We start from the raw sequence: 27428 nt of genomic DNA on the forward strand, positions 1-27428 counted from the left end.
ACACCTGGCTAATTTTTGTATTTTTTAGTAGAGATGGGGTTTTGCCATGTTGGCCAGGCTGGTCTCAAACTCCTGACCTCAGGTGATCCGCCCGCCTCAGCCTCCCAAAGTGTGGGGATTACAGGCATGAGCCACTGCACCCAGCCAATCGGTGTCAATTTTTTAATAGTAAAAGTTCCATGGAAATTGAGCTGTTTATTCATTTGAATAACTCTTGACAGAATTCAGTATTTCTGTTGTAAGCTAAAAATCACAGCTCTCTAAATCTTTTTGGGGAGAATGGGTTTTATTGCCATGGTCTTTGTTTCTTGTATTTTTTTCCTTATTTAATTACATATACATATTTGACCTCTCATGGTCTGCTTCTGATTCATTAGCTTTCAGAAGCAATACATATTTGGAAATATTTTTGAATCAAACCAAATATATATTGTGCTCATTTAAGATATATACCTTCATCTCTCCTAATATATCAGGTGGAAATGTGGAATGAATTCCCCTCCCCTGTCCTGTCATTTCTTTTTTTTTTTTTTTTAGAGCCTTGGTCAGTCGCCAGGTTGGAGAGTGCAGTGGCGCGATCTTGGCTCACTGCAAGCTCCGCCTCCCAGGTTCACGTCATTCTGCTGCCTCAGCCTCCCAAGTAGCTGGGATTACAGACGCACGTCACCATGCCCAGCTAATTTATTTTTGTATATTTAGTAGAGATGGGGTTTCACCATGTTGGCCAGGATGGTCTTGATCTCTTCACCTCATGATCTGCCCGTCTTGGCCTCCCAGAGTGCTGGGATTACAGGCATGAGCCACTGTGCCCCTCCCGCCCACCTTTTTTTTCTTTTGAAAGGGTCTCTCTTTGTGGCTTAGGCTGGAGTGCAGTGGCATGATCTCCGCTCACTGCAACCTCCACCTCCTGGTTCAAGATATTCTGAAGCCTCAGCCTCCCGAGTAGCTGGGACTACGGGCATGTGCCATTATGCCTGGCTAATTTTTGTATTTTCAATGGAGACGGGATTTCTCCATGTTGCTCAGGCTGGTGTCCAGTTCCTGACCTCAAGTGATCCGCCCGCCTCGGAATTACTTTGGGAAGTGCTGGGATTACAGGCCTGAGCCACCACATCCAGCCCCCTTTCATCTTTTCTTAAACCCTTTTGTGTTTTAGTAGATTTTTAATAATGGTCGATTATTATCTTTGAGCAGAAATTAACAAGTATGTTTTTGTAGTGCAATAAAGTTTGAAATGAGATTTGCCTACGAAGATTTTCTCCTTTCAGAGGAAGAAAAAGTGGCTTTTGTTAACTGGATAAACAAAGCCCTGGAGAATGACCCTGACTGTAAGCATCTCATACCCATGAATCCCAATGATGATAGTCTTTTCAAATCACTTGCAGATGGCATCCTTCTTTGGTGAGTTCATCTTCTGGTTAAGGAAGCTGTGTTCTTCTCATTACATTGATGAGCATTCCATGAAAACTACGATTCAGCCGTCCATTGTCTTTTGGAATCAGTAGCTACTTAGGTCCTGGAGAATTTATATTGCATAGAAAATGAACTACTGTGTATCTTGGGAAAATTTCCAAAACTTTCTTTCAAATATAATCCCTTGTTTTTATGTTGTCTTTTACGTATATCACTATAATAATTGCCAGGAATCTTTTGTCTGATGCGGTTTTAAATATTCACAGGGTTTCTCTTTTCTTTTTCCAGTAAGAGAGTATTGATTATTGACTGGAACAGGAACATGAGGAGATGCAAAGGGAAGATATTCCTTATTCGTACCTAAATGAAAATAATGTTTTGATTTAGCCGTGTGTTATCCTTGGCTCTTTGCATTCTATTTTTTCTCCCTATATTGTAAACTCTCTGAGGGAATGTCTTTGTCATTGTTGTGTGTACCACAGTCCCAGCATACTCCTTTGGATAAAGCAGAGATCTTTTCTTTAGTTTATAAAAAGTACAGAAGATTTACAAAGTAGAAAATAACCATCACAAATATCCTTACCATCCATAAATGACTTACTAACGTTCTAACACATTTCCTTCAGTCTTTTTTTTGGATGTTTTTACTTAAAAAGGAAAACAAAACCTTACCCGTAAGTACAGGATATTAGATTTTAGGACATTAAGTATAAAATATACCTTGACCTCCACCTGCAGTTCTTATGTTTCTTTGACTCTCAGAGAAATTCCTATTATGAACTGAATGGGTATTTTCCTAATATTGTTTTAAAAGGTAAAATTCTAAAATATAGAGACAAAATGTATATTAATTTCTCTGAAAATGTCTAAATTATTGGTCTTAGATGAAATCTCTGGCTTCGTATCTTTCTGCAACGACAGTAATTTTAACAGTGTTGATACTACTTTATGAAACTTGGCTTCTTGGAGAATTTCTTTGTGTTTTAGGCAGTTGAATGCTGATGACCATTAAGTGAAATAAAGACAAAACTAACATAAAGAAAATTCAGGGTGATGGCTGGGCATGGTGGCTTACGCCTGTAATCTTAGCACTTTGGGAGGCTGAGGCAGGAGGATCATTTGAGGTCAGGAATTTGAGACCAGCCTGGCTAACATGGTGAAACCCCATCTCTACTAAAAATACAAAAATTAGCTCTGAGAGATGGCACACACCTGTAATCCCAGCTACTTGGGAGGCTGAGGCAGGAGTATCACTTGAACCCAGGAGGTGGAGGTTGCAGTGAGCTGAGATAGCACCACTGCACTCCAGCCTGGGTGACAGAGGTAGACTACATCTCAAAAAAAAAAAAAAAAAAAAAAAAGAAAGAAAATTCAGGGTGATTAAAAAATTAGGAGAAATGCTAAGATTACTCTTGCAGTGAGTGATGGATTTGTTTTAGGAATGGGAATATTTCTTGGATTTTAAGAATTAAGTTTCTGGCATGAATTACAGTTTAATTATTATTATTATTTCTTGAGATGAGGTCTCTCTGTTTTGCACAGGCTGGCCTCAAACTCTTGGGCTCAGCCTCCCAAGTAGCTGAGATTATATGCACGTGCCACCATGCCTGGCTTACTGTTTAATATTTTAAGGTAATGAATTGTTATTTTCAAAATTTATCTATTTTGGCTGTTTGCAATAATAAACTAAAAAAAGTCTTTGAGTATTAAACTAAATTATTCTCATTTTCTCTTTAGCAAAATGATCAACTTATCTGAACCAGATACAATTGATGAAAGAGCCATCAATAAGAAAAAGCTCACGCCATTCACTGTTTCTGTAAGTATTTGCCCTTTGCTTATAATCATGTTACTATGCTGAGAAATGTAAGGCCTTTATTAATGAATGCTTGGACCCAGATAAAACCTTTGACTTAATGTAATGTTGTTCTCCTATAAAAACTTTTTTTGTTTTGTTTTGTTTTGTTTTTAAGAGACGAGGGTCTTGCTATACCCCCCAGTAACCTCAAACTGTAACCTCAAACTCCTGGGAGCAAGTGATCCTCCAACCTCAGCTTCTTGAGTTGTTAGGGCTATAAGCATGTACCACTATGCCATGCCAATTTTTTAAAGTTTTTGTGGAGATGGGGTCTTGCTATGTTGCTCAGTCTGGTGTTGAACTCGTGGCCTCAAGTGATCCTCCCACTTCAGCCTCCCAAAGTGCTGGAATTATAGGCATGAGCCACCATGCCTGGCCAAAACTGGATTTTTATTAAATAAAAATTCAGTTGGATTTTGTAATGAATGAAATGAAGATTCAGGGTACTTTGGATGCACTTAAGCTGTAGTATTCAGTTTATATTATTGTAATTATTTAGTTATTTATTAATGAGCACTTGCTTGATGCCAGTGCCCTTATTGGGTGGTTGAAAAATAACACTGCAGGTTTATCATTTCACAAAATTTTAAATTATTCTTTTTGTACTAAATTGTTCTGTAGTTGGCTTCTCCATACAGATCTTGTAAAAGTCCAGGGATTTATACATCTCACACTTTCCCCCTCAAAATCTCTAGAACAATGAGTGGATATTAATATTTACTGAGTATTTACTGGGTATCAGTCACTGATCTAAACACACTATGTAAATTATCCTCCCAGCAACTTTATAATAAGGTATATACTATTATTTTGTAGATTTTTGTATTATTTTGTAGAGGAAACTGAGGCACTGACAGGTTATACAGAGGCAGAGCCAGGATATGATCCCAGTGGTCTAGTGCCAGAGCTCATTTCTTAATCACTGTGTTATACTGCCACTCTCATGTGGTGGTAGTAATAGCAACTATTTAAGGTGTGGTCACAATAGTAGCTATTAAAATTAGGCTACTGCTAATCTGTGTCCTTCATTTGGCAAGTGCAATCCTTGATTTTGCTAAAATTATTGAGTCTTCTATAGAAAGCTAGTCTTCTATAGACTATTACCCCCTGCATATATTGGAAGTATGCTATCTCTAAAAATAAAACTGTATGATAGCCCCTCAGATCCACTCTGTGGCTACCACAAAATACTTACAGAATATTTTTTCTTTATTTTCTTTAATGCACTAAATATAAATATTAAAAGTAAAACCAAGCAATAAATGTATACAATAGTAAGAAATGCCGTATTTCAGATTCAGTGGCAAAAAAAGGGTCATGTATATATCCTATAAATAAGATAGATGTGAATATTTTCTTTTTTTTTTTTTGAGACAGAGTCTCGCTCTGCCCCCAGGCTGGAGTGCAGTGGCCGGATCTCAGCTCACTGCAAGCTCCGCCTCCCGGGTTCATGCCATTCTCCTGCCTCAGCCTCCCGAGTAGCTGGGACTACAGGCGCCCGCCACCTCGCCCAGCTAATTTTTTTGTATTTTTAGTAGAGACGGGGTTTCACCGTGTTAGCCAGGATGGTTTCGATCTCCTGACCTCGTGATTCGCCCGTCTCGGCCTCCCAAAGTTCTGGGATTACAGGCTTGAGCCACCGCGCCCGGCCATGTGAATATTTTCAATAGTCATGGATATTAAATGAAGATTCCAGTACAACATGTGAAAAATAATCTGACAATTGCAACTGGAAATAGGCTTCTTCAAGAATGGTAATTTCTATTAGTGATATGCAACATTACTGACCTGTTAGCAAGCAGGGAACAAGAAAGCCATGTAGTCAACATCCAATTCTGTACTTCTCAAAGATAACAGGAAATGAGGGAACCTGTTAGACAGTCCAAGCCTAACCATGTACCACTGCCCTATAGAAGGTGGGGCCACCTCTCTTGTGTCCCAATTGTTTGTGGTTCCCTACTGTCTCTATCTTTCCGCATCAACACAATTCTTCAGGAAGGCTGGGCATTCAGAGCAGTTGTCCATGGTAAGAATTGTATAGCAACTTCTCCATGGGGTTCTCCTGTTACTTCTTGTTCTTAAGATGTTTAGAAGTAGCTTAGTGTGGCCACTCCATTCCCTACTAACTGGTAGGGCAATAATGTTGTATTTATCCAGTAGAAACTACCATTTACTTGAAAGAAACATGTTGCAACTCCTTATTTTCTACCTATTTTTTAAAGCCAAATTACTTGTAAGACATTTGATATGCTTATAAAGCAAACATCTTTGAATAAAATTAACATCAAAAGCAGTTTTTCTCCTATATGACCAACACAACCTGTTGATAAGACAAAGCTGAGTTAACTGTTTAATGCAGTAAGAGAAAATACTTGCAAAGCTTTGTTATCGTCTTGGTGCTGGGAAAGTGAGGGTAGCATCTGAGAATTGGAATTGTGGTTTAGGGCAGGTCTTTCAATATGAGAGAGGGCGAGAGGGCTCTGATCCAGATTGGGCAAGGTTCTTAATGCACCAGCCCAAGATTGGTGGAAATAGCAAGGGGAGGATTTTAAGGTGAAGAGGTCAAAGATTCTTAGAGTATAAACTGTCACTGATGTTTTCATTGAAGAGTTAATGGGTCTTTTAGGTAGTACCTGCAGTGAAAAATTTTTGCCTAGGTTCAAGACTCCTGGAAGAATAAGATCATGCTAATGAAGACAGAGAATAAAGTCATGCCAGTGAAGACAAGAGGATAGCACACAAGGTCATATTAATGTAGGCAGTAACACATGGTTTTGTTTGTTATTGTCCAGGCTGAGAGTAGTAGTAGGTTTTGGTTCTTACTAGTATTGCAGTCAATTTAGCGAAATTATACACTTCTTTTGGCCCACAGTACATGCTGTCAATTGCATATGAAATGGGTTATTGTGAGATTAACACTATTATTGGCTTTATTTTCAGTCCACTTCTTTCCCCTGCTGATGCATGCTGGGGAATCACAACTGGAGCAAACATCATTTATGCTCTTGGAAGCAAAGAGAATAATATTAGTGGTCATGCCTAAGTCAGCAGCAGTTGTCTCTTGAAAGTTGCATAGATTTGATTTATGGTAACTTAAAAAACATCTGAAGCAGGAATGTTAATTAAAAACACCTGAAGTTATTAAAAATCTTAGATTTCCACAAAGTATTTGCAATTTGCTGTTAATGTTTCCATGTTTATGTTTATTTGTAATGAATTATGAGGTTATAAAAATATTGAAGGTTTCTCCGGTTCTGCTTCTTTCGGGAGAACTATATTTAAATGAACATTGCTTAATACTACTACAAAAATAATTCAAAATGCTTATTTCAATCACCCCAGATGATCCCCCAAAGATACAGCCATTTATTTACTTGGAGCTCAATAAATCACTTCAGCACACTATAGGAGGAAGCCACTGAAATATTCTCTATGCTTTGAGAACCTCTGTGCTTTGCTGCTGTTGTGACCAGCACATTAAATTGTCGCTATTACTGCTACAATATGAGAATGGCAGTAATGCATGGCGATTAAGAGGATGGGCTCTGGGCTGGGCGCGGTGGCTCACGCCTGTAATCCCAACACTTTGGGAGGCCGAGGCAGGCAGATCACGAGGTCAGGAGATCATCCTGGCTAACATGGTGAAACCCCGTCTCTACTAAAAACACAAAAAATTAGCCGGGTGTGGTGGCGTTCACCTGTAGTCCCAACTACTCGGGAGGCTGAGGCAGGAGAATGGCGTGAACCCGGGAGGCGCAGCTTGCGGTGAGCCGTGATAGCGCCACTGCACTCCAGCCTGCGTGACAGAGCGAGATTCTGTCTAAAAAAAAAAAAAAAAAAAAAAAAGAGGATGGGCTCTGGAGACCACTGGGATCAGACCCCAGCCTTTCCACTGTGGAACCTGTCAGTGCTGTGGTTTCCTCATTTGTAAAATCCATCTTAAGAGTTACTTTAAAATTCTCTTAAAACCTAATTGTACATAATTTTTTAAAGAAATACTTCCAAATGAGCACTTTACAGAAATATCATGTTGAGTTTGAGGTATTGGCAGAACATCCAGGTAGACATAACCAAGTACATATATAGATACAGAGCTTAGAGTGGGGATTCAGAGGAGGTCTGGGTGGAAATAGGGATTTGAAAGTCATTGGCATATAAAGTAAGAGTTAAAACCATGTGATTTTTTTCGAGTAGTGGTATTTTCATTGTATAAATATTGTTTATAAATCTGAAATTTGGCCGTTCATTGTTTCTTATAGATAATTTTTATAGATAAGACCTTAGAAAGTACTTCCTCATGTGTACCTTTTTTTTTTTTTTTTTTTTTTTTTTGGCAATTCAGGAAAATTTAAACCTAGCCCTGAATTCTGCCTCGGCCATTGGTTGTACAGTGGTCAACATCGGTGCATCAGATCTCAAAGAAGGAAAACCTCACTTGGTCTTGGGACTTCTCTGGCAGATAATCAAAGTTGGCCTTTTTGCTGATATTGAGATTTCCAGGAATGAAGGTAAGATCATTAGAAATATTTGCTGTTCATTCCATGTACTCGCTATGGGAAGAATTTACATTTCGCTGTTTTTCCCTCAGCTCTGATTGCATTGTTAAATGAAGGTGAGGAACTAGAGGAGCTGATGAAGCTTTCTCCTGAGGAATTACTGCTGCGATGGGTGAACTACCATCTGACCAACGCAGGATGGCATACCATCAGCAACTTCAGCCAAGACATTAAGGTTTATACTTAAATGTTCAAATTTGTGACATGAAATAAAGGATGTGGAGTGTAAAAATAAAAGGGGTTCAGACTTAAATTTGAATTCAGTTCACAAGAACACTTGGTATAGAAAATGAAAATTTGCATTACTGTGTGAAGTAGATCCCCCAATTACATTCACAAAAGACATATTTTCTAAAAACCAGATACATTAGCTTTTAATAAGAACTACAACTGGCTATGAGAGGAAAGAGATGTTAACCTCAACAGATTAAAACACACTTTCTCATTTTATATGCCATAGATCTGCTAGATTATAATGAGGATGTCAGTCTGTTCATTTGGACTAATAATTATATCTGTTTACTGGTTTAACACTCTTACTCCCACTTTGTCAATAACCAGCTAACAGGAAATCAGATTATCTGAGGGCACAGGGAATCAGTAAACAAAGGGATCTTAAGATATGTGCCTTAACCAGGGTAGCTTAAAACACTTCCCTCTCTACTGGGAGAACCTTGTCAAGGAGACTGTAACAGGCATTTCTGTCTAACGACAACTTTCCCTTGCTTACTGCCTGGATGGGCACTGCCAAGCCAGGGTGCTGTGACTTTCTTCTGTTTCTTTATGTCCTCCCCTGCCCTGCCCCCTGCCCCCAGAGTAATCAGTGCTGGCTCTAATTCATGTTCCCTCTTTAGCTAGATAACCTTCAGTCAGGTTATCTTTTTCCATAATGGCCTAGAGGACAGTCTCTCAATTTGAAGTGACATTTTATTTCTCTGCTTTCATTCTGAAATCTCTTAAAATTCAGCTAATCAAACATTTATTCAGCTCTTCCTAAAGGGCATTATGCCCAGGGGATGCAAAGACTCAGCTCTTGAGAAGCTTGCCATTTCTACTCAGAGACAAACATGTACCAGAAGGATATTTCAGTTATCTATTGCTATATAGCAAACTATGCAAAATCTGCTTATAATGATTATTTCTCATCATTTTGCGGGTTGATGCATCTTGGCTGGGTGGTTCTTCCGCTTCACACGGTTTTGGCTCGGATTACTAACTTAGTTACATTCAGCTGTCAGTTGGGCTCATCTGGAAAGTACACAAAGGCCTCAATCACATGTCTGGTGTCTCAGTGCTCCTCCACAAGGCCTCTCTACATGGTGAGCTCAGGCTTCCTCACAGCATGATAGTCTCAGATAGTTGGACTTCTTATGTAGAGGTTAACTTTAAGACAGAGGAAGCAGAAGCTCTTAAGATTTGGGCTTGGAAGCCCCAGAACATCACTTTCACAGCATTCTCCTAGTCAAAGGGAATCATAAGGCCTGTTCAAATTAAAGAGGACAGGAAATAGCTTCTGCCTTTTGATGGGAAGAGTTAATGTGTGTATGGGGAAGAACTATGATATCCATCTTTGGAGACAATGACATTGGATGATTTAATAGTGTGATCACTGTTTACTTATTGAGGTAGGCAGGGGGTGCTGTGCACTACAGAGAAGCGTTCTTAGTTCATCCTAGAGAATCCAGGGAAGCTTCCAGGAGATAATACTTGACCTGAATCTTAACTGATGTTGATGCTTGGGTGTGTAAACAGATGGAAAAGTAAGGGAGGGTATCCAGGTGCAGGAAACAGCGTTGCTATAAACTCTGAGGTGTGAAACAGGATTGCTTTGAAGCTCTGAAGTGTGAAACAGCATGGTACATTCAGGAACCTACAAGTAATTCTGTATTATTAAAGTTATTCCATTCTTTGAGATAGAGGCAATTTCTTCAGTTTGAGCACTTGTTTTCCCTAAATTCAATGATGATTTTATTCATTTTAAAAATGCTATTTCGTATCTTTCCTTGAAGGACTCGAGAGCCTATTTTCATCTGCTTAATCAGATTGCCCCTAAAGGTGGGGAAGATGGACCTGCCATTGCCATTGACCTTTCAGGAATTAATGTGAGTGCAATTTTTAACTTTTAAAATATATTTTGGTAAAACAGACATAGGAAATTTACCATTTTTATCATTTTCAGTGTTCAGTTCAGTGGCATTCAGTACATTTGCATTGTTGTGCAGCTATCACCATTATTCATCTCTGCAAACTTTTCATCATCCTGTAGGGAAATTCTGTACTCATTAAACAAAAACTCCTCATTTTCCCCTTCCCCCAGGCCCTGGTAACCACTGTTCTACTTTCTGACTATGAATTTGAATTTGAGTAGGAGGTACAGTCAAATTTAGAGTACAGTTCTCTACAGGCAGCATTCCCCGGTAGAGCCCTCAGCTCTCCATTAAAGTTTGGTGCTTTGCTCTATGGAAGTTTTTTCCATGCCCCAGACTCCAAACCTCCATGTCAAGCCAACTGGCAGTCATGATAGAAGAAAGGGAACTGCGTAATTGTGACCCTGAATATTTGTGGAATCAGTCCTACATTCACGTTTCCCTGGTGCAAGGCAATTGAAACTCACCAGGGTGCTCTTGTGACTGTCAACATATGCCAGGAAAGGAAGCAACAACCTGTTGTTAGATTTTTAAGCAATCAATTATCAGTTTTAGCAGCTTATATTTAGAAATATGCAAAATAAAAATAGATATTCCTAGTATTTATGGTGTTCCTAGGAAGGACTGATAACAGATTCTGACCTACCAAACACACTTCCTAGGAATCTCATTCTTTTAGCATAAGTTATAAATACCAGGGATGGTTCTATCTAAATCAGGATGTCCAGTCTTTTGGCTTCCCTGGGCCACATTCAAAGAAGAATTGTCTTGGGTCACACATAAAATACACTAACACTAATAATAGTTGATGAGCTAAAAAAAAAAAAAAAGTTGCAACAAAATCTAATAGTGTTTTAAGAAAGTTTACAAATTTGTGTTGGGCCACATTCAAAGCTGTCCTGGGTTGCATGTGACCCACCAGCCGTGGGTTGGACAAGCTTGAATTCTAAACATTAAAATTTGGTCAGATAATAGACTGTATGAAAATATGTCATGTACTTAAAGTGCAGTACCCATAACATTTGGTTTTAAAGGCAACTTGAGTCATTACTAATTAATTATATCTCACATTATTATAATGACATATTTCAGAAACAGTACTGCAACGCTCTGTAAAATTTGCAAATCATTTTAATTTAAAAAATTAGGAACTTATGGAAAATTTTGACTATATTCAAGAGAACAGACTTAGTATACTAAACTGTCAGGTACTCATCCCTCAGTTTCAACATCTGCCAATTCATGGTCAATCTTATCTCATTTATTCCCTATTTCCCTCCTCTTCTGTATTATTTTGAAGCAAATCTTAGACATTACTTCATAGATAAATATTTCAATATGTATTTCTAAAAGATAAAGACACTTTTAAAGTAAAACCACAATACCTTATCATACCTTAAAAAATTACAACAATCTGTAACATCATCAAAATATCTAGTCAATGTTGACATTTCCACTTGCCTCATAAATGCCATTTTTTTCATAGTTTATTTGAATTAAGACCTAAAATAAGGTCCACATATTGTCTTTATTTGTTTGGTTGGATATTTTTTTAGATGGAGTCTTGCTCTGTCACCCGGGCTGGAGTGCAGTGACACAATCTTGGCTCACTGCAACTTCCGCCTCCTGGGCTCAAGTGATTCTCCTACCTCTGCTTCCTGAGTAGCTGGGATTACAGGTGCACACCACCACGCCTGGTTAATTTTTTTATTTTTAGTAGAGATGGAGTTTCACCATGTTGGCTAGGCTGGTTTCAAACTCCTAACCTCAAGTGATCCACCCACCTCGGCCTCCCAAAGTGCTGGGATTACAGGCATGAGCCACCACGTCTGGCCACATATTGTCATTTTTTGATGTCTACATTGGTAACTTTTTATCGTTGTTTAATTTAATAATCTGTTGCTTTCTCAGATTTCATTTACATGATTAATTACTTTGCAACTGTGGTGCACAGAATTAGGTAGGTTATCTTTGGTCATGATATACTCGTATGGGTCTGTGCATACCCATTTTAAAATTTATTTTTGTGTGTGGTTGTTTTGAAATTGTAACAAGCCTCGTGAACTCTCAATCTACCAGGAAAACTAAGACCTTGACATTACATTTTCTGTCCAGTTATTCCCTATTCCATCTCTGTTTTAGCCCAGTGTGGTAACCACAGTCTTGAATTTTGTGTTCACTGTTGTTTTGCTTTTCTTTTTATGTAGTTTCCCTTCATCCAAATGTATCCCTTACAAAATTAAATTCTTCATTTTACTTTTTAACTTCCTTTAAAATTTATCATGTTATACTTAAATTTCTAGTACTTCTTTTTGAATTTGTATCTCTAAGAGTTACCCATATTGGATGTCATTGTGTGAATATACAAATTCATTCATCTACTCTCCTGTTCATAGGTATTTGGGTTGTTTCATTTGTTTTCAGGGTTTTGCAATTGTGAAAGGTGCTTTTCGCTATGATTTTAATTTTTAAAATATGTATTTCAACTTGTTTTTCATCAAGAAGAGCCTTCTGGAAATTTCACTCAGTGTACAGTGGGTATGATAACTATGCCTGTTATCCAGAGGGCACTCTACTAGCTGGCCTTGAATAAGTTATGTATAGTGCGACCACTGTGAGCTTACTGATACAATATTTCAGGATTTTGCTGAGTATTTTAGCAAAAAGGGTAAAATATAACTCAGTTATCCCAGCAAGGAAACTCAGACACTTTTTTCCTTTTAACTTAAAAGGCATGGAGGCCAGGTGTAGTGGCTCATGGCTATAATCCCAGCACTTTGGGAGGCCGAGGTGGTTGGATCAGGAGTTCGAAACCAGCCTGGCCAACATGGCAAAACCCTGTCTCTACTAAAAATACAAAAATTAGCTGGGCATAGTGGCATCTATCTATAATCCCAGCTACTCAGGGGCTGAGGGAGGAGAATCGTTTGAACCCAAGAGGCAGAGGTTGCAGTGAGCCAAGATCATGCCACTGCACTCCAGCCTGGGGAACAGAGCAAGACTCTGTCTCTAAATTAATTAATTAATTAATTAATTAATTAAAGGAATGGGTAAGTTGACTTGGAATTACTACACATTTTGATCTTATTTTGAGTTATTATTTGATATATTTGTGGAAAAGTAATTGCTTATAAATACATATACCAATAAAAATTATGCCAGTTAAAACTTCAATTGTAACTATTTTTGTTTTATTGTTTAGGAGACAAATGACCTGAAGCGTGCTGGACTCATGCTTCAAGAAGCAGATAAACTGGGCTGCAAGCAGTTTGTTACTCCTGCAGATGTGGTTTCAGGCAATCCTAAACTTAATTTAGCTTTTGTAGCTAATTTGTTTAACACATACCCATGCCTGCACAAGCCGAATAATAATGACATCGATATGAATTTACTGGAAGGTGTGTTCTTTCTGCCTTTCTTTAATTGACTTACTATATTTATCTTCTTATAGTGTTGTCTTACTTCACTGTCAGAGACGGGGCTGTGGTGGGAAATGCAATTTAGTGTGTGTAGTAGGTGTGTGTATCTAATGAAAAATTCAAATTATGGAAGGTGGTTGCTGGTTTTGGTTAAAAGAGAATGCTGGGGTAAATCTTATCTTTCATTTCTCCATAAGAGGTTAGTGAAAACTATCATACATTTAAAATATTCTCATAAATGATCACATAACAGCTTTACCGCCAATATGGACAATGAATTATCTATTAGAATAAAATAATTATTTGTAAGTGTTTTTCTCCTTTGAAAGCTCCAGTTTGACTCTAGTATTGTTCTCTTTTTAATGTTTTTAGTGTACATGAAAAAATTAGTGTTCGTTATTTGTCTTTTGTGTGGTCTATCGTTATCTGTCTCATAATATATAATACTTTCCTGTTTTGCTTCATGAAATGCAGATTTGACCCCTCCTAATGTAGGTACTGTATTTAGTACTTTTCTATACTCTATAAATATATTCATTCTGAATGTTCTTTTAGTACCATTTATTCTTTCCATCTGGGTTGATATTTTATTTTTTGCATTGTTCATGCTGTGTTATTTCTCTCTTAATATGCCCATAGAATGAAACACAAATAAAACTTAATTAGAATAGCAGAACAAAGCGTTGATTTTATAAAATTTCTACCTAATTTGCCTTCTATAATGATGGGATATTGTAGTTGTAAACACATTAGAACTCAATTTTGAGAAGTAGACTTCATGATTTGATGTAAAACCTTTATCCCTCTCCTGTGATAAAATGTATCTTTTATCACAAGTAATCTTTGAAAGGATTAATTTAGGTTCTATAACATATTATTTTGTATCAATTAGCTATGTTATATTTACTGAACCTCACTGAAGCTTACAATATATGAATCATAATGACAAAACATTCTTAAAACCTAGTTCTTACTCATTTTTTGTTTCCCAGCCTTTCTTTTTTCTCCCACTCTCACACATTCCAACACCCACATTAGTATCAGAACTTAAAGTAAAAACAGTGGCAGTGGTAATGGAAGTTGTTGAAGGGAGAGGCAGTTGTCAGAGGGAGGCACCAATCTTAAGATTTGTCTTGCTAGTTGCCCTGGTTTGGAGAAAGCGGGGATTCTTCTTCGTAGGGAGAATCTGATGTGCAGTATTCATGATCTTAGTGTTCATCCTCTCACATAATTCACACTTACTCCCTTCTTCCCCAGTGAGACAGAATGAGAAATCAATTTCATGGTCTTTTTCTGCTTGACTGCCATAACCAAAGTTCCAATGTCCTTGTCACCTCATAATTACAGTTTTGTGATTAATGAAAGATGCTTCAGATTTAACAAATACATTATTTGAAGAATATGAGTAATTCATTCTTCTTGAAGGTCCCATAAAATAAAATAGTGTGTATATATATATATATATATATATACTTTTTTTTTTTTTTTTTTTTAGACAGAGTCTCGCTCTGTCGCCCGGGCTGGAATGCAGTGGCCGGATCTCAGCTCACTGCAGGCTCTGCCTCCCGGGTTTATGCCATTCTCCTGCCTCAGCCTCCAGAGTATCTGGGACTACAGGCGCCCGCCACCTCGCCCGGCTAGTTTTTTTTTGTATTTTCTAGTAGAGACGGGGTTTCACTGTGTTAGCCAGGATGGTCTCCATCTCCTGACCTCGTGATCCGCCCATCTTGGCCTCCCAAAGAAAAGATTATATTTTCTATGTAGATATGTAACTGAGAGGGAAAGTAGACAAAAAATGTAGATTTTTCATCAAAGAGAAATTTAGGGTAAGAGATTAGAACTTAAAAAAAATAAGCAAAAGGAACACTGCTAGGTTTTATCAGTCTGGAAAATTTCAAAATCCCTCTGTCAGTAGAAGGCATTGTTTAGAGTGGCATATTAAAAATGATCTGCTTTTTATAGTCACTGAATTCTTGCTAGATATCTTTTCCAACTTGCTCGCTCTCTTATTTTTCATGTTTGAATTCTTTTGCTAGTGTTCAGCATGCTTTTGGAATTTTTCAGTGTGAATAGGATTGCTAAATATTTCCATTATTATTTACTCTCTTTTAAGATAACATGGGAAATATTTATCAGTCATCTTTATTTGGAACATATGTATGTCCTCATACATCTGTCAAAAATGTATTTGACTTTGACTGTCATTGGATTATTTTCCTCTGTAAATTTGAGTTTTAATATAGAAATTTGAAGCTTGATCTTATCACATCCCAAATTCATATGTTAGTCTGTCCCCATTGGCAGAGAATTTTCTCTCTAGAGAATTAAAGAAAACACAATTAAATATTAAACCCTCACATCAAATTGAGCCAGATATATGGGCTCTGTATAGAAAGACCATCTCAGAATTCATTTATGGTTACAGAGGGTACATAGGCCACAAACTATCAGACTTCGTTCAAATCTTAGTTCCACTATTTAATCTGAATAACCTCTGTGAGCCTTGGTTTTTTTCATATATAAAACAAGACTAATAAACTTAATTTGAAGAGTTACAGAGCAAGCTAAATGTGATCATGAATGAAAGAATACAGTATGTGTTTATTAATGGTCAGGGAGGGAGGAGGAAAGCACTTCATGTGTCACAGCACATTTATTGAGTGTTAAATATATGTTAATTCCTTTTTTCCCTCCTAGTAGCCTACTTCTAAGATAGTTGTTATTTTTATTGCTATTTTTTTTTTATTTGTAGATGTCAAATTGAGCCTGCAAATGAAAAGAATGTTTTATAGTTCTTTCAGTCTTGTATATCAGCAATTAAGATTTTACTTCTTGAAATTGTATATCAGATCTAGGGGGAAAAAAGATTTTACCTCGAAGATTGCTTTAGCTGTCTGTAATCCAGACATTTTCCAATCTGGAATACATATATTTTTGTAATGCTTTACCATGGCTCTTGCACAAATGCATAGTGCCTCTAGCTTTGAGCATTTATGTACCAAGACATTTTGAAATGTTATTAGGTAAATAAATGCTCATTTATAAAATCTATTTTACTTTCCAGGTATCAAAAATTAAAATAATTATATAATCAGTTGAGAACAATAGGAAGAAATATGAACCCCTGAAGATAGTTTCAGAACTCTATCAAAATGCAAGTTTAGTTATTTTAAAATATTACTTACTGCATCATTAGCTTCAACAGAATTTGGATATTTTAATTAAAAATTAAACCAATAAGGCACTGTTAATCTTCATAATTTTAAGACATTTAGATTTTCCCAGATGGAAATAATGTAAAACTTCTGTAACTATTAGAAAAAATATATATATATCTTCATGATAGATAGTAATAGAGAAACAACTGAGAGGTAAATCCAAATCAAAGGCATCAAGTTGTTGATCATAGTAGGTTTATATTTATGTCACTTTGGGGATAGTTCATAGATTTAATTTGTACCTGTTTAATAATTCCTACAAATAAAGCTGGCATGGATTCTGGAAATATTTAGTTTAGCTTGGTTCTTCTTAAAAAAAGATTCTCATGTAGACTGTTTATTATAAAGTGGTGGTAGCAGATACAACGGACTGATCCGTTACCTTTTATGCAGACCAGAGGGAACAAAATTTAAGCAAGAAATTATAGGGCTATATAATAGAGCAATAATTAAAGCAGATTCTGGGCAAGCTGTTAGATAATGGCATTGAAACCACATGAAACTACAGTGAGTAGATTATTTCCTGAACAGCTGGCACAAATAACAGAATTCTTTAGCTCTGACAAGGCTTGAGTTCCTGTCCTGGGTGTGCAGGTTTATACTGTCTTTGGCACTCAATGTGAAGATGACTGTTGCAATGGCTCTATACGAACAAGCCTGTGGGACGCAGATCATTATAGATTTATGTGCCAAATTGTCACATGGGCCAAAATCTAGAGTGACTTGAACTTGTCTATAACTTAGAATTGATGAGAGGTATAAATGTTTCAGTTTTTCAGGAGTCTGGTGATAAGATATAAATTAGGCCATTCCACTGTCCACTACCTTTGCTGAAGAACAAATAATCATGATAGTTACTTAGGACTATTAGCCATCAGGAGATGACTAGAAGGCAGACAGTGGTAGAACCAGCCCACATTCCTGCTCATTTTGTGGTGAGCAGGAATAACCCACATTTTCCTTATAGATTATGTAAGCACTGTTATGAAGGGAATGCTCAGAGAGGTAGGGTCAAATAACAGCACCTGAAGGAGTTATCTCCTTGAGTGGATCTTTGAGGTCCAGGAACTTACTATGACGAAATGTATCTTTCTCTTATCAATCTGTATTGGGTCTGTGTTCCTTATGTATTTTCAGTAATGACAATCTAAACTAACTCAGGAAGCCTGTAAAATAGTTATATTCCCTTCATTGTGTGTTTTTATATTTACCTGTAATTCCCTCTGCCCTTCATTGTGTGGTGTAAAGTGTAGTTTGTGTGCTGGGAAACTTTCCTGTGTAAAACCATAATTTGTACAAATTTAGAAACACTGAATCAAGAAAGGTATAACTTTTCTATTTGTGTTTAATGTGCTAATGTTATCCTGACTGCTAAAAAATTTTATTTTTATTAATGTTTAGTGGATCCCTTTTGCATCTAATCATAATTATAGACCACAGAAGTGTATCTGTTATTTCTAGGCAGAGAAACCCATGGCTCAGTACTAGTTTACAGACATCAAAGGGAATCTAGAAGAAGAGATTTAGAGCAAATGGAGGCTTCCTAGATAGTAGGAAAGAAGGGACTTTGGCATTAAGAGACTTTTTTTCTCCCTTTAAAGAAACTGTAGTATCTAAAGAACCAAACCATGACCAGTTTGTACCTGCTAGAATGGTTTAACATATAGTTCCTGGTTCCTTTTGTCCTGAGTCATCAGTGTGAGCTTGTGTCTACTCTAGGAGAGAGCAAAGAAGAGAGAACATTTCGGAACTGGATGAATTCCTTGGGAGTCAACCCGTACATTAATCATTTGTACAGGTAAATATTTTATTGTGCTTCAGCTGTACTGTCAGGGTCAAACTTTTCAAGTTTCAAACTGTAGGTATGTTTAAATGGAACATTTTCTCAAGTCGCAAGAATTTTAGCCAAATTTTAGAGTTTCAGGATGCTGGGAATTGGCAATACAATGGATTTTAAAAGAAAGTTACTATTCAAAACAGGAATAATAGTTACGTTTTTGATGATATACATAAATCAGTAAAGATAATCCTTACCCTTTTATAGTTATTGATCATAAAAATAATTTCAACTTTAACAGAGTAACAGTAATAACTGATAAATTATGTTTTTCATTGTCATTTTTCATTTATTTTTGCCAAAACCTCAATTATTCCATAATTTATGTGTATATTTTTTCTAATTTGTAAAAGTAACTTGTTTTCCTTGAATAATTGTTGTAGCTTATCTCATTCTTTCTTGTTTAAAAATGATAACACATTATTGGCATTAGTAGGGCTAAGAAAATATTTCACTAAATCAATTCCTGGGCTAACGATGCGTCTTTCTAAGTGTGGATGAAAGGAAACCGTTCTTCTCTCTTTATTATACAGTCTACCAGCCTGCCTTAATAAAATGCAAAAGAAGCCAACTTCAGCTAGTTGTATTTTTTTTTTTTTTTTTGGAAAAAGTTCTAATTAACTAAATGTATTAATAATTTACATACCCAAGAAACTCCTTAAAGAAGATTAACTAAGATTAACTCCTTAAAGAAGATTAATGTCACAACAGGCCAAGTTCACTGGCTCACTGAGGATTTATGATGCTGTAATTTCTGCTGCTTGGTGTTTATTCACAATGTTCTTTAAAATTGAAAACCAGTGTTACCTTATTATGGTAACTGGCTTTGATTGTGATAGACCCATATTTGTAAAGCTCTTGAAGAGTTTGTAAATTTCAGCTAGATGAGAGGAGATATACGTCAATTAGACCAGAGCTCCTGTTACAGTAGCAGGGAAGTTAAAACACAAATATTGAAGGCGAGGAGGGGTTCACTTTTTATGGACTGATTTGAAAGAATGTCTCTAATACATAGTCAAGAGAAAAGAATAACAAGGTCTAGTATGATCCCATTTTGTTTATAATTTGAGTGTGTAGATATTTGTATTCGAATTTTAAAAGAAAATCTAGAGAGGTACACAGCAAACTGTATGTAGCCTGGGTAGTAGGAGTAGAGAACAGTAAGGAGACTTTTATTATTATTATTATTATTATTATTATTATTATTATTTTATTTATTTATTTGAGATGGAGTTTTGCTCTTGTTGCCCAGGCTGGAGTGCAATGGCATGATCTCGGCTCACCACAACCTCCGCCTCCCGGGTTCAAGTGATTCTCCTGCCTCAGCCTCCCGAGTAGCTGGGATTACAGGGATGTGCCACCACGCCCAGCTAATTTTGTATTTTTAGTAGAGATGGGGTTTTTCCATGTTGGTCAGGCTGGTGGCGAACTCCTGACCTCAGGTGATCTGCCTGCCTTGGCCTCCCAAAGTGCTGGGATTACAGGCGTGGGCCACCGCGCCCAAGACTTTTAATCTTAGTAACTTAAACATGATTGTATTTTTTTTGAACCACGAACATGTATTTTTCTATAATTAAAGAGTAAGCTTAAAAATAACAGATTAAGATTTGTTGATACTCATGTAATTATTTCATAAATATCAGGAACACTAGATTCTATCATTGACAGTGGAGAAGAGAATTGACCAAACCTTTTAGCTAAAGATATCTGAAGAATATCTTTATTCAAGAAATACCAGCATAGGGCTTCTGAGCATACAGTATTTTTTCTTGGGAAAAGAACTGTTCCTTTCAGAAAATTCTTTTAACATAATCTTAGAGAACCATCAGATGCAGAAGAACAATAGGTGGACATCTAGTTGACACTGGAACCATGTGTCCATAGAATTGTGTCTGCATCATATTCCTAAACCCACCCCCAAGAATTTTTAGGTTCCTGCCTATAGTATAGCCAGCCCAAACCAAAACAGCTAGATTTTCCCTGAAAATTCTCTTCTCTAAAATGTTATAAATATATTTCAAGAACTATTAGTCCTAGAGTTTTTCTATGACCAGTTGGTTCTAGAACTCATCTTGAAGTCTCTGGAAATCATTTAAACTCTCTGGGCCTCAGTTCTATTTGCAAAATAATAATAATACCATACTAGACAGGAATGAGAATGAATTCACTTAAAGAAGAAAAATACATGAAACAGATAAGATTCCAGAACCTGTAGAAATACTTTAGTGATTCTTTTTTTATACAGAATGTTTCATGTGCCTAAAGGTAATCTACTCAGATCTTAATTACCTTCATATCAGACTTTCTCCCTCTAGCACCTAGTACTGGGCCCAGCTGCCTTCACTGCCATGTGGTGTGTGCTCAGAGAATGCAAAGTAATTTAATATGAACCTTAGCGAAACATAACTCATTGGACAAGCTGTTGGAGGAGAAAAGTCATGTAATACATCACAAAGCTAGCAATTTAAAAAATCAGTTGCTATTGCTTTATGTCCTTAGCATACTGCATTAAAAATAGACTAAACAGGCATACATTAACCTTCTCAGGAGAACATATTTTTCTGAATCCAAAGTAGTTAATATTTTTACTACGAGAATTCCTACTTGTTCATAAGTTCCTTCTTCTTAACCCTCATTCCTGAACACAAACAGCTGCCTACTGAGTAGCTATTGTGATTTTCCTATAATTATTTTTAAGTTAAAAAATAATGTATAAATAATACATGAACTTATTCTTACTGGACAAGTTCCAGAAAGTATGTAAGTATATAGAATAAAATAAAACATTCCACCCTTACTCTCTTGTACTCCCCTTTTCCTGACCTTTTTCTTTACCTAATAGAGGTAATTGCTATGAACTGTCCTTAGCATGTATAGGTATATAAACACATTTGACTCTAAATTTTTTTAAATAAATGAGATCAAATTGTATGAAGTGTTCTGCCATTTGTTTTTTAAAGTTTGATATGTCTTGCAAAGCTTTTCATATCAATACATAGAGATCTACCTCATGTCTAATGGTGGCCAAGGAGTTTATAGTATAGTTTACTCAACAGCTCCCTATTGCCAGGCAGTTAAGTTGTTTCCAAATTTATAAATACTGTGGCAATGAATGTCCTTGGATATATACCTTTGTAAATATTTATGTAAACATTTTAGACAGATTCTTAGACTGGAAGTTCTGGGTCAAATGATATGTCCTGTCATTCTTTAAGGTTCTTAATGATATAAGTCTGTCTCCAATGTACTTAATACAATTAGGTAGTACCCAACAATTCCTCCTCCTTTATCTGCTTTTCCTTCCTGTTTTAGTGATCTCACAGATGCTTTAGTGATCTTTCAGCTCTATGAGATGATCCGAGTGCCAGTCAACTGGAGCCATGTCAACAAACCTCCTTATCCTGCCCTTGGAGGGAACATGAAGAAGGTGAATGAAATAATGGCCATGTATATATTGTTATGGTTCTGATATAAAACAAAGAATTTAGAGTTTCATGAAGTTGAATGAAGTGTGCTCTGTCCCCACAATTCTGATTCAGACCAAAATGTGTTAAGCTTAATAGCCTTTTTACAAGTTTGCTTTAATAAATGCAAAGATGAAGGCAATCCATGTAGTCAGACACTTTATATAACTGTTTTCATCTTTATCAAGTCATAGTACTTAGTGTTCTTTGAGATGTACTGTAAATTTATTTTTATTTTACAATTGGTATAACTTGCTGAATTTTTATCGGTTATCCACTCATTTATTCAACAGATATTTATCAATTACCTAATACCTGTACAGTGTTATGCAGGATATAACAAAAAGTATAAAGCATGGAGTTGGTCCTCAGGAAAGCCTAAATAAATTAGGGAAATATGTGTGCAAACAACTACAATATGGTACATGGTAAACAAAAGTGAATATTATGATTTCTAGGGAAGAAAGCTGAAGAGCTACTGAAATAGTAATAGCAAAATGGGAACGACACATAAGTGAACAATTCATAGAAAAATAATGATGAATAGTAAACATACGAAAAGCTTTTCACCCAGAATAAAGAAATGCAATTTAAAACAAGAAACTATTGAACTGCATCCAATGTTAGAGGAAGTATTCATTTGTATAATCTTTCTAAAACCAGTTTGGCAATACATATGAATCTTCCAAAAAATTCTTTGACCTAATTTCACCTTTTTCCACCTATCCTGATGAAAAAATCAGAAAGACACAAAGTTGTGTGGCAAAATGCTAATCATAGCAGTGTTTATACAGCACAAAGAAAACAACCCAGTTGTTCAATAAAGGGTTAATATAATTGACACACCCATAAGATGAAGTAAAATGTGCCATTAAAAATAGTGTTTGACAGGAACAGAAAACCAAACACTGCATGTTCTCACTCATAAATGGGTGTTGAACAGTCAGGACACAGGGACACAGGTAGCGGAACATCACACACCCAGGCCTGTCGGGGGTGAGGGGAAAGGGGAGGGAGAGCATTAGGACAAATACCTAATGAATGCGGGGCTTAAAACCTAGATGATGGGGGCCGGACGCAGTGGCTCACACCTGTAATCCCATCATTTTGGGAGGCTGAGGCAGGTGGATCACGAGGTCAGGAGTTCGAGGCCAGCCTGGCCAACATAGTGAAAGCCCGTCTCTACTAAAAATACAAAAAATTAGCTGGGCATAGTAGCAGGCACCTGGAATCCCAGCTACTTGGGAGGCTGAGGTAGGAGAATGGCTTGAAACGGCGGAGGTTGCAGTGAGCCGAGATGTGCCATTGCACTCCAGCCTGGGTAACAGAGCGAAACTCCATCTCGAGAAAAAAAAAAAAAAAACCTAGATGACGGGTTGATGGGTGCAGCAAACCACCATGGCATATGTATACCTATGTAATAATCCTGCATGTTCTGCACGTGTATACCAGAACTTAAAGTATAATCAAACAAAGAAAAAAATAGTGTTTTAGTAATAGTGGTATGGAAATGAGCAGGACACAAAATTATATATATACATAATATGAATCTAATTTGTTTAAAATACATAACGCACACAGAGATGCATTCAAAAGGGACTTTGGGTTTTTCACGTCTATAGAATGAAAATGTATTTATAGACACTGTAATTTTTAAAGAAAAAAATTTAAAAAGACCTTTAAAGGGAAATATATCATAATATTAAAAGTAGTTAAATGTTGGTATAATTATAAAGAGTTATATTTTTCAGCATTTCTAGTCATTGGACTGCCTGCATTTTTAATTTCATTTGATTTGCATAGAATTCTTTTAATGGGAGTAGAATTCAGAAAATTTTTTTTTTTTTTTTTTTTTTTTTTATTATACTTTAAGTTCTAGGGTACATGTGCATAACGTGCAGGTTTGTTACATATGTATACTTATGCCATGTTGGTGTGCTGCACCCATCAACTCGTCAGCACCCATCAATTCATCATTTATATCATGTATAACTCCCCAATGCAATCCCTCCCTCCTCCCCCCTCCCCATGATAGACCCCAGTGTGTGATGTTCCCCTTCCCGAGTCCAAGTGATCTCATTGTTCAGTTCCCACCTATGAGTGAGAACATGCGGTGTTTGGTTTTCTCTTCTTGTGATAGTTTGCTAAGAATGATGGTTTCCAGCTGCATCCATGTCCCTACAAAGGACGCAAACTCATCCTTTTTTATGGCTGCATAGTATTCCATGGTGTATATGTGCCACATTTTCTTAATCCAGTCTGTCACAGATGGACATTTGGGTTGATTCCAAGTCTTTGCTATTGTGAATAGTGCCGCAATAAACATACGTGTGCATGTGTCTTTGTAGTAGACTAATTTATAATCCTTTGGGTATATACCCAGTAGTGGGATGGCTGGGTCATATGGTACATCTAGTTCTAGATCCTTGAGGAATTGCCATACTGTTTTCCATAATGGTTGAACTAGTTTACAATCCCACCAACAGTGTAAAAGTGTTCCTATTTCTCCACATCCTCTCCAACACCTGTTGTTTCCTGACTTCTTAATGATTGCCATTCTAACTGGTGTGAGATGGTATCTCATTGTGGTTTTGATTTGCATTTCTCTGATGGCCAGTGATGATGAGCATTTTTTCATGTGTCTGTTGGCTGTATGAATATCTTCTTTTGAGAAATGTCTGTTCATATCCTTTCCCCACTTTTTGATGGGGTTGTTTGTTTTTTTCTCGTATATTTGTTTGAGTTCTTTGTAGATTCTGGATATTAGCCCTTTGTCAGATGAGTAGGTTGCAAAAATTTTCTCCCATTCTGTAGGTTGCCTGTTCACTCTGATGGTAGTTTCTTTTGCTGTGCAAAAGCTCTTTAGTTTAATTAGATCCCATTTGTCAATTTTGGCTTTTGCTGCCGTTGCTTTTGGTGTTTTAGACATGAAGTCCTTGCCCATGCCTATGTCCTGAATGGTACTACCTAGATTTTCTTCTAGGGTTTTGATGGTATTAGGTCTAACATTTAAGTCTCTCAGAAAATTTTATTGACTAATTTCATGTAAGTTTTTTTCTCCAAAATTCTGAATGCAAAATGTAACAGGAAAACAGAAATTAACCATTCATTATACCTGGAATTTTAATGTGAACTACAAATAAATACATATGTCACAAATGAATCATATACAGAATACTTTTCCACAAGTATAGAATGAAACATAAAGCCTGAAGTAAATTCAAGATGTTTAAAAAATGAAGAAGCAGTACTTTCATGACACAGTATCACAGGGAATTACTTTATGGAATTATTTTATGGAATTTGGACAATAATCAATAGATGTCACTTTCCTTCGGTTACAAAGTTCTTAAAGCTGCACCATTAAAATAGGCTTTCTTCATTATTATTATTATTTTTGAGACAGAGTCTTGCTCTGTTGCCCAGGCTGGAATGCAGTGGCGTGATCTCGGCTAACTGCAAGCTCCGCCTCCCAGGTTCATGCCATTCTCCTGCCTCAGCCTCCAGTAGCTGGGACTACAGGCGCCCAACACCATGCCGGCTAATTTTTTTGTATTTTTAGTAGAGACGAGGTTTCACCGTGTTAGCCAGGATGGTCTTGATCTCCTGACCTCGTGATCTACCTGCCTCAGCCTCCCAAAGTGCTGGGATTACAGGCATGAGCCACCATGCCTGGCCTTCTTCTTTAAGTATTTATTTTCACTTGAACCCTTGTGTCCCATTATGTAACTCTTCTCATTGTCCAAATGATCTAAGCTTCATTTTTGTCCAAAGCATTTAAAGTACTTGGTAGTTGATATGGTTTGGCTGTGTCCCCACCCAAATCTCATCTTGAATTGTACTCCCATATTTCCATGTGTTGTGGGAGGGACCCAGTGGGAGACAATCTGAATCATGGGGGCAGTTCCCCCATACTGTTCTCATGGTAGTGAATACGAATTAGGAGATCTGATGGTTTTATCAGGGGTTTCTGCTTTTGCATCTTCCTCATTTTCTCTTGCTGCCGCCATGTAAATAGAGCCTTTTGCTTCCCACCATGATTCTGAGGCCTTCCCAGCCATGTGGAACTGTAAGTCCACTTAAACCTCTTTTTCTTCCCAGTCTTGGATATGTCTTTTATCAGCAGCGTGAAAACAGAACTAATATAGTAATCATTTCTTCCTTTAACCCTGTGAGACTGCACTCCAAGTTTTTCTTGCTTTCTTTGTGCTCATTCTTACCTTTCATAGGTTCTTCATCTTTTAGCCTGACAACTCAGTATTTCCAAGGCCTGGTTCTTGGCCCAAAGGTCTTAACTTCTATATTTACATCCTCAGGGAGCAGATCTGTTTTTAGGGTTTTAAGTACAGGCTGAGCATCCCTTATCCAAAATACTTGGGACCAGATGTATTTCAGATATTGGAATATTTGCAGTATACTGGTTGAACATCCTTAAGCTGAAAATCTGAAATGCTCCTATGAGCTTTTCTTTTGAGTATTGTGTTGGTGCTCAAAAAGTATTAGAGTTTGGAGTATTTTGGATTTTTGGATTTTCAGATTAGGGATACTCAACCTGTACTACCATACACATGGATTACCTCTAAGAACCGAATTTCTTATTCTTTCTCTAGTTTGGTACCTCTCTAGATCTCTTAGAAGTGTTCTGCCAAATTTGGAACCAACTATTGCCAATAAATAGAATATATGCTTTCCCTTATGTTAGCACCTGTTTCCAGTTTCTCTTTCAATGCTGGCCATATCAATATGTTCTTAGGCCTCTATACTAGCAACCTGAACTCCTTTCTCGCCATCATTTCCCTTAGGAACTTTGCTATAACTGTAAAGCAGATGGCTCTTCATTGAAACACATGTGATTACTGCAGTTTGCTATAAAATTCTCCCACTGAATTGGGTGTCCATGGTAAATATGCTGGCTTTTTACTCTTCTGTACACAGTGTTAAGTAATTCAAGTGTTAATGTTATTTTCCATAAATTAGGAATCTATTCCGTTTTTTAAAATTGACATTCTTATAGCATATATTTCTTTTAAGCAGTCTAAGCCTATAATTTAATATGATTCCAAACAACTTTTTGGAATATTATCTCTGCATTAAAAACTCCTTAAAAATTTTTTTAGAAATAGGGTTTCACTATGGTGCCCAGGCTGGAGTGCATGCTATTCACAGACGTGATTATAGCACACTACAGCCTTGAACTCCTGCCCTTAAGTGATCCTCCTGCCTCAACCTAAGTAGCTGGGACTACTGGCATGCCACCACACCCAGCTTCTCCTTGGATTTTAAAAAAATGAATACATATCAAACATTTTATTTAATTTGTGAAGTGAGCCAGGCAGATGTTATAGCAGGCTCAAAGATCTTCCATTTTTATTTGTAGTAAATTGAACTTTGGGAATTTGGATTCTCTTTTTTAAAGAACAATAACCATATATTTGTACAAATTCTTTTATTAGCTGTCTCACATTTCCTGGAAATATTTTCTTACTATTGGGAAAAATGTATCTATGTACCTCAGG

At 36.8% G+C, this 27428-nt stretch overlaps 1 protein-coding gene across 2 annotated transcripts in view; it reads left to right on the plus strand.

The window, feature by feature from the left end:
- PLS1 (plastin 1) overlaps positions 1-27428 on the plus strand; it is a 115332-nt gene that overhangs the window by 76183 nt on the left and 11721 nt on the right. For both annotated transcript variants that reach the window (XM_010388736.2, XM_010388737.2), the window contains 8 exons: positions 1269-1401; positions 3151-3232; positions 7614-7779; positions 7860-8002; positions 9837-9929; positions 13177-13372; positions 18331-18409; positions 21761-21875. In XM_010388736.2, the coding sequence (XP_010387038.1) occupies positions 1269-1401; positions 3151-3232; positions 7614-7779; positions 7860-8002; positions 9837-9929; positions 13177-13372; positions 18331-18409; positions 21761-21875 (1007 nt within the window). The remainder of the gene's footprint in view (positions 1-1268; positions 1402-3150; positions 3233-7613; positions 7780-7859; positions 8003-9836; positions 9930-13176; positions 13373-18330; positions 18410-21760; positions 21876-27428) is intronic.

This window comes from Rhinopithecus roxellana, chromosome 1 (genome assembly GCF_007565055.1).
Source record: "Rhinopithecus roxellana isolate Shanxi Qingling chromosome 1, ASM756505v1, whole genome shotgun sequence".
Taxonomy (NCBI): domain Eukaryota; kingdom Metazoa; phylum Chordata; class Mammalia; order Primates; family Cercopithecidae; genus Rhinopithecus; species Rhinopithecus roxellana.